This window comes from Vespula pensylvanica, chromosome 1 (assembly GCF_014466175.1).
Source record: "Vespula pensylvanica isolate Volc-1 chromosome 1, ASM1446617v1, whole genome shotgun sequence".
Classification (NCBI taxonomy): domain Eukaryota; kingdom Metazoa; phylum Arthropoda; class Insecta; order Hymenoptera; family Vespidae; genus Vespula; species Vespula pensylvanica.
Genome location: NC_057685.1, coordinates 18630165 through 18638659, shown reverse-complemented (window position 1 = coordinate 18638659; position 8495 = coordinate 18630165). Strand labels below are relative to the sequence as shown.

At 29.8% G+C, this 8495-nt stretch overlaps 2 protein-coding genes across 3 annotated transcripts; both read left to right on the top strand.

Moving 5' to 3' along the window:
* The first annotated feature begins 684 nt into the window (after positions 1–684).
* LOC122627750 (protein MAK16 homolog) lies at positions 685–2323 on the top strand. The gene is made up of 7 exons (XM_043809201.1): positions 685–824; positions 914–960; positions 1049–1192; positions 1274–1586; positions 1663–1896; positions 1980–2057; positions 2145–2323. Exons 1-7 carry the CDS (start codon positions 810–812, stop codon positions 2280–2282), a joined length of 969 nt encoding a protein of 322 aa, XP_043665136.1. The 5' UTR covers positions 685–809; the 3' UTR covers positions 2283–2323.
* Positions 2324–2726: 403 nt separating this feature from the next.
* On the top strand, positions 2727–7412 carry LOC122627758 (post-GPI attachment to proteins factor 2-like). 2 transcript variants are annotated; one of them, XM_043809223.1, is made up of 5 exons: positions 2727–2798; positions 3660–3969; positions 4042–4309; positions 4573–4770; positions 4914–7412. In XM_043809223.1, the coding sequence occupies exons 2-5, from the start codon at positions 3787–3789 to the stop codon at positions 5045–5047; spliced, it is 783 nt and encodes a 260-aa protein (XP_043665158.1). In that variant the 5' UTR covers positions 2727–2798; positions 3660–3786; the 3' UTR covers positions 5048–7412. The 2 variants fall into 2 exon arrangements, with proteins under 2 accessions (XP_043665158.1, XP_043665149.1); XM_043809214.1 differs by lacking the exon at positions 2727–2798 and adding an exon at positions 3123–3270.
* Positions 7413–8495: the final 1083 nt, after the last annotated feature.

Sequence of the window (8495 nt, the reverse complement as noted above, 5' to 3'; positions counted from 1 at the left end):
TGTATGTATGTATGTATGTATGTATGTATGTATAAATGTATGTATGTATGTATGTATGTATGTATAAATGTATGTATGGATGAATGTATGCATGTATACATATGCACACGTATATACTCTTTCGATTGATTCCAATAATATTCTTCATTTTTGTTTTTCTTTTTTCCTTTGTTTTCTTTCTAATTACACGACACGAGACGATTAAAGATACGAGACAAATTACTCGCATAATCGAAAAGGAACATTGGCACTGATTTTCAAACCGAACTTGCATTAACTTTAACGGACAAACACAAAATTCGAACCGTTATTTACGCGTATTTTTATATCAGACTAGGATCGACAGTTTTATACGTGATTTTAAAAATCGAAAACTTTTTAGACTAACTTCTTCTTGTGCTTGTTTTTCATATCGTGAAACTACCATCGTAAAAAGTTTCGAAAAGTAATTGATTTTTAAGATCATCTTGAAACGTTTGTCCTACTCTATACTTTACTTCGATAATCGATATTATCGAATCGCGAAATATATCGATTACGTACAGATGGCGACAGTAGACGGTTGAATATATCCGTCTGATTTTTACCGATTGATTAACCGATCGACAACAGCGACATCGTTCTGCTGTTGAAAGATTTAACATCGCGTACTCGTCTTCACGGGCGTTTAATGTGTCGCCATCTGTCGTACATTGTTCTAAAATTTTCATGAGAAAATTTAACCTTTCTATCGTATTCTCTGTAGCTATGTCGAGATAAACACGTGTATTATATTGAAATAATCGTATAAACTTTAACAGTTAGTCAAAATGCAGCATGATGATGTACGTAAATGAAATTAATATTATAATATTAATTTTTTTGATAGTTGATACAAAAATGCATGATGTTTTTAACTTTTCATTTTTTATAGGTTGTGTGGAGTATAATCAATAAATCTTTCTGTTCGTTTAAAGTGAAGTAAGTATAAAAGTTAGTTCATTACTAATTATATTATTATTAATCGTATCGTGATGTTTTATTAGAAATTTTTCTTTCTCTATAATAGCACCAAAACCCAAAGGTTTTGTAGAAATGAATACAATCTCACTGGATTGTGTAGTCGGGCATCGTGTCCTCTTGCGAACAGCCAATACGCAACTATTAGAGAAGAGAATGGTATTATTTATTTGTACATGAGAACCGCGGAAAGGTAAGTGATTGTTTCTTCATATATATCGAATGATTTCGATTTTAAATAATATATATATATATAATGATTTTGATTTTTTAGAGTACATTTTCCTAAGAATATGTGGGAGAAGGTAAAACTTTCTAGAAATTTTGAGAAAGCTATTTATCAAATCAATGAAAATTTATTGTACTGGCCAGGTTTTATTAAAGCGAAATGTAAACAGAGATTTCTTAAAATAACACAGTATCTTATACGTATGAGAAAGCTTAGATTAAGAAGACAAAAAAAAATAGTACCGCTTTCTAGAAAAATTGAAAGGCGTGAAAGACGTAGAGAAGAGAAGGCTCTTGTCGCTGCGAGAGTGGAAAATGTTATCGAGAAGGAACTTATGGAAAGATTGAAACAAGGAGTGGTTAGTAAAAATAAAAATAAAAATGTGATTCTAACATTTATCATGTCGATATTTGGTCCCTAATCTTTTTTTACAGTACAACGACATTTACAATTTCCCGCAAAAAGTATTCGATAAAGCCGTGGAGGCTGTAGAAGTGGAGAGCGAAGCAGAAAGCGAAAGGGAATACGAGGAAGAAGAAAATATTGAAAAGGAAGTAGAAATGGAATTGGAAGGAGATGAAAGGAAAACTATAGTTAACGGACCACGATACATAGAAGCAGAGAGCGAAGACGACGAAGATGACGAAGAAGAATACGAAATAGACGATGTATTTATAATCGTAAAAATAATCGATTAGAAAACTAAAGATATATCAATATCTAATCATATTTTTTATTTCTCATCTCGTAGAATCAAGATAGTGACTCTGGTCAAAGAGAGGAAATTGAGTTATCCGATAGTTTTGAATCGGAAACTAGCGATATCGAGGTAATCAATTTTTCTAATTTTAAAATACGAAACGTAATACGATTAAATAATCATATGTATTAAATAATGAACTTATTTACTCGCTAGGATATCGTACCGTCGACAAGCAAGAAAAAATTGTCTAAAATTAAAGATAAGAAAGGTAAAACGAAGAAAAAGTTACGGCCAAGAGTTGAGATCGAATACGAGATCGAGGAGGAACCTGCTGTACGACAAAAATCCTAGATTAATGTTAAATAAAAAAAACTATATTTTCAATAAACTAATTAAGTTTATTGTTTCTTTCACTGTTATATATATATATATATATATATATATATATATATATATTTTTTCAACTTTAATAAAAAATGGCGATCCTTCGACGTCTACCTTGATATTAATTATATATTTTCCAATTTATCAATAATCGGATAATTTCTCGTAAAACATTTATTTAAACTATATTTCGATGGTCATCCGATAAAAACACATTTTATCTATGCCATAAATATTATACGAACAAGAATAATCAATATTTGACAAAGTAACGTTTCTCTGATTCGAATGTTACAAGATTATAATTGAAAAAAAAAAAAAAAGAGAGAGAGAGAGATTAAGAAACGGATAAGTAATTTAAAAAACGCGCCAAATTGATCGAAGAGCGCTACGAAGATAACAAAAGCAGATGGCGACTGCTTGGATAGAGATTAGCGTATCTCATAAGTCTCTAGCAGACGATACACACAGCTCACAAGTAAAGTAAGTGATCAATTATTCATTTACTATTTATTAACGTTTATTCTTATTTCTTTCTTTCGTTCTTTTTTTTTTTTTTTATTACTTCACTCTCTCTCTCTCTCTTCTTTTCTTTTTTTTTTTTTTTTTAATTTTTTATATAATCGACGAGAACGTCCATACGAAGAATATTTTATTATATCTAAGCTCTCGTATATAATCCCGTTGTTCTGAAATTTCTTTTTAAGATGAGAATGTATATCGCAGTCTTTTAGAGCGTTTCATTCGTCGATATTTCTGAACTTTTTAATACGTTCTAAAAATAGATGTATAAATCAAGATAGTTTGATATTTAATCGTACTTTATTTCTAACGTATTCAATATTATTAATCATACCGGTTTTTTGTTCGAAGAAGAACGGTGCACTGCCCGTGACAAAATGTCACGAACGCGCTCATCGCGACAGTACCCTTTTGTTTGCTATTTATAGAAAAAGTAGGTTATCCACAAAATCAATTCCAAAAAAAAAAAGAGAGAGAGAGAGAGAGAGAGAGAGAGAAATGCCAGAATTGTATCCTCTCGTCGTTCTAACAATTCTTACATGGCGCGAAAAAATCCATATCATTGTTCCTTCCATCGTTCGGCTTTCTCAAACACGTTTACGTGTTTTATATTTATTTGTCATGCCGTGAAAAAAGAATCCTTTCTTTTTCTTTTCTTTTCTCCTTCCTTCTTTCTTCTTCCAATGAAATGTAGTTTTTATTAATGTTAATACAATTCTCGAATGTATCCAATATAGCGATGAAATCTATCATGGCTAATACTAAATATATTTTGGGATCTTATGTTTTGTAATTTTTCCTTTTTTTTTTTTTATATTTTAGGCATATCATCATGAAACACAGAACGGTTCTACATGCTTCAAAATAGGATTAATATAATAGCAATCATGTATCATTATCTGGTGATAACATAAGTTTTTTCTGATTTTGCTTATTCGCAAATACCAAAATGATGAACAACGCCAGTATGGAGCTTAACAATGTAGGAGGCAGCAAGAGTTCTGTGTATTTAGTAATATCTTTTAAAAGATTATGTATGAGCACCGTTTGCCTACCGTTGTTTTCTTTGGTTTTTTGTTTTGTCACTGCGTATATTTTCCAACAGGATGACATTCACGAGACACATTGTAAGGTACGTACGATCATGAAGTTATGTTTTTATTACAAAATATATATTATTTAATTCGACGTGTTATCGCTTCAGGTTTACAATGTCCTCCCATCGATATCCGCTATCACTGGCGTATCTCCTCAACGATATTTATGGCGTATAAGCATAGCATTACATATTGGACCTCGTTTAGTTATCGCCGGTGTATATCACTCGTATTATTATAAAATACTCAAAACCTTAGAAGATGTACCTAGCAGAATTATGGGATGCAGATTATTAAATTTATGCTATTGGTTAAACATTGCTGAGGTAGCTGCATTAAGCGGCGTAACGTATATATCGAACAGAGAGAATTATCGTAAGTAAAAATATTCTATGTTTGAACGCAAGACGATTCAATAGCACGCTATTACCACTTAAAATTTAATTAACACGCTTTGTGTACAATACGTTAAGATAATGGTAATGAAACGCTCACCTTGTTGACGCTAGTGCAAATATGCTTCTAATTAGAATCTATTGAAGTATATCAAAGTGTTAGTCTGTACAAGTGTTGGAAAGATAATTGAAAACATCAGTTTAAAATTAATTCAAAATTAAAATTTTCAAATTATTTTTCAGCTGTACACGAAAAGATTTTTATCGTCTTCATGTTCAGCTCTCTCTCATACATGCTGACATCTGTAAGATTAGGCCGTCTTGTTACTCCTAATGCACAAAGTCTTCAGTACAAACAAGCATTGTTTGTTACAAGCGTGATCAGTACGGTTGGACTCATTATCTTCTTTTTAAAACATCGGCTGTTATGTCATGACTTGGGTAAGAACATTTTCATTTTAATTATTCATGATCTATAGCTTATGTAAGATGCTATTACTGTAGATGTACCTTTTCATTATATCATCCATAGAATCTATTTTCCTAATCAATACTTATCTTAATTAATCTTTTTTGCTCCTTAGCATTTAGTTGGTTCTCACTATGCGAATACGTGATAGCCTCTGCAAATATGGGATTTCACTTTACCGTAATCCTAGACTTTCCGAAAGAACAGCTGGTCGTAGGTCATGGATTACCTGCCACGAAAGTGGATTAATTTTATAGAATAATTTATAATTTTGATTGTCATCTTAAAGTACCTACTGTCACTACCTGGAAGTGCTGTTCTGTTCACTATATTTTTAATCTAAAATGTAATGAGAATTTTATTATTCTTTATGACGTATAAAATAATTTGTAAAAGTTTCTTATTTATATGATTATATTATATCTAACGAGTTAATTTCAAATTATTTTATTTGTAAAACGACTCAAAGTAATTCCATTAATTGTTACTTTGATTTTTTTTATATTTAATCGTCTTTTAAACCAAACGAATAAAAGCATTTATAGAATACAAAGTCGCATAGATAATATTTATTGATATAAATTGAAAGAAACGTAGCGCTTCCAAAGTAAGGCATTGGTTACTTACGATGAATCTTCTAATGGCCTTCCAATAACAATTATTAGTAAAGAAAAACATCGTAGTGACTATAATTAAACAAGTGTATTACATATAAACAGCACATAGTATATAGTATAGTAAGGTCAGAAATTAGCACACTAAATTGAATTTTTCACGAGAAAAGGTCCATTGTACGAAGGATGAAAAGAAAGTTCGTTCGAAAAAATTTTAAAAGTTTATCTTTGTAGAGATTTTTTGAAAGTGGGGATTCTAGTCGATCGCATAAAATCTAGTCGCTACGTTTTTCAATCGCTTTATATAACGTAGAGAAAACATTATTTTGTATGTTCAAATTCGTTGTTATAAGAAACATATATATATATATATACATATATATACACACTCATATATATATATACGCATATATATGTATAAAGAAAGAGAGAGAGAGAGAGAGAGAGGAATGCATTTACGTCAATGTAATTTAGATCTATGAAAATTTACGTTCATCAAATGAACGTTCCAATGAGATCTTAAGTTTATTATCCGATAAAATATCTTCTAATTAATATCTTGTTGGCGAAAGATTATCGATGCTAGAAGGTATGTACGTGTAGGAAACAGGGCTTATAAGTTTAGATTTTAAGATAACCGAAATGATTTCTGTGAGATCTATTTACGAGACTAATTATTATAAAATACGACACGTAAATGTAATATGAGAAGCTTAGGATGTAGTTCCTATGTTTTTAACATTAGCATATAAATATTTACGATGCATATATATATACATACATACATATATATATGCATATATATATACACATACGTATTATGTATATATATGTATATGTATATGTATACACAGACACACACACACACACATAGTGTCATTTTAAGGTTGATTAACAAAATTTATTTGACAACAGTATGCTCAAAGAGGAATCACAGATAAAAGATAAAAGAAAAAAGAAAAAAAAAAAAAGAACAAGAAATAAAAAAAGAACAAGGGATGAAATTTGAAACGACGTTTGTAACAAACACTTGTATGTGTGTGTGTGTTGAACTTTTGAACCAAGAGACCCTATTAACAATATAAAAACAACGTCCTTTCGATTCACGTAAGATATTCTTCGTATATTCCGTAAGCATGACAATTTTATAGAACGATGATGTTATATATGCATTTCCCGAACTAACTAGTTTTGAGAAAATCAATCTTATGTACACATACATACATACATACATACATACATACACACATACGTACATACATATGTATTTCTTCGTCGTAATAACATATGAAAGCTTTACGTTTGAGATATTCGTATGTACGATATATTATTATATATAATATACACCATAATAGATCGTGCGTTTACATTACACGACGACTTAGAAAAACATCTGTTTTGCACATTTTTATACACACAAATACTATCTACTCTCTATATATTTTAATACGAGAACCTCTTCTTAGGTTACTTGTTCAAACAATAAACCACCGGCATGTTCGCCTGCGTATTTATTATATACAATGAGACGATGATTATGAAAGTGGTTTAAGTTAAGAATCGACAGAAAAAAATTCGTTTATTGCGTAATTCGTATAAGTAAATTATACGTATTAAGTAAACTAATTCTCTCTCTCTTTTTTTTTTTTTTTTTTTTTTTTTTTCTTCAATTTTTTACTTATATCACGCTCATAATTATCGGCTCACATATACATATATACATACATACATACATATATATATATATATATATGTATATACATACTATTAATGATTATATGAGCCGGTGATTAAGAAAGTGATCTAAATCAAGGATAAAAAAGAATTAATTTATTGGGTAATTCGTATAATCAGGTCATTGCTATACGAATTACACAATAAATCTTTTTTTCTCAATATTTTGCTTCATAATCTCTGGCTCATAAACGTATATAAATTCTTTCGAAAAATTACGTATGACATTCGATTCGAATAAATACATGTAGTTGTCAATAAAATAATAAAAAAAAAAAAAAAAAAAAAAAAAAAAAAAAAAAAAAAAAAAAGAAAAAGAATCGAACAAAACAAAACGAACGAAAGAAAAAAAGATGTCCGAACGCCGGCGAGATGTCGTCATGGTTTATATCGTAATTCTCTGAGAATAATTTTTTACTCCTTTTCATCGTCCATTAAGTGTTGAACAAACGATGATTAATGATTAATGATCAATGATCAATGATCAATGATCAATGATCAATGATCATGGTCGGCTTATTCGATGTTATCGAAACGTTCAAATCCGTGCCAAGTGATGCACTAAAGATAACAATAATACACCATTTTTGCGTTTCGTATTGATATGGAATTGTATAATAAATGCTTGATAAACTATTATCATTCTTCGGTGATAAGATCTTTAATGAATCACTTGTTTCTCGTGCCTGATATCGAGCGCTACCATATCGATGTAATATACATATACCACACATGCACGCACTTATATGCACGCGTATTACGTACGTACGTATATACGTATACATACATAATTACATACATAAATACTAAATTTAGTTTGACACGGCTCTGCATTTAGAACGAACAGTTTTGAAGATATTTTTCAAGACGAGAAAGAAAAAAAAAAAAAAGAAAAAGAAAAAGCACGGAATGATCGATTCGTCATATCATAATGTCATTCCCTTGGTGTCAAATCTAAGCTCTCTATCTCTGTTAAAAGAAGTAAAAAAATTTTTAACGAGAACAAGAGAGAGAGAGAGAGAAGGAGAAACAGCGCATGAAAAAAGAAAAAGAAAAGAAATCAAAATTAAAAAACAGGGTTGACGCACGTAAGAATTTTTAACAACTCCCTTTTCTTTTTTTTTCTTTCTTCATTATTTAAAATCTATTATTAATATTATTATTACTATTATTACTATTATTACTATTACTAATATTATTATTATTATTATTATTATTAATAATATTATGTAAAACATGATACGCGACTACATTCGCACATTATGACACTATATTGCGTTAAACAAGTAAGATAATTGAAAGAAATCTTTGGCATGATCGAGACGTTCAAAAAAAGAGGATCGTGTGCC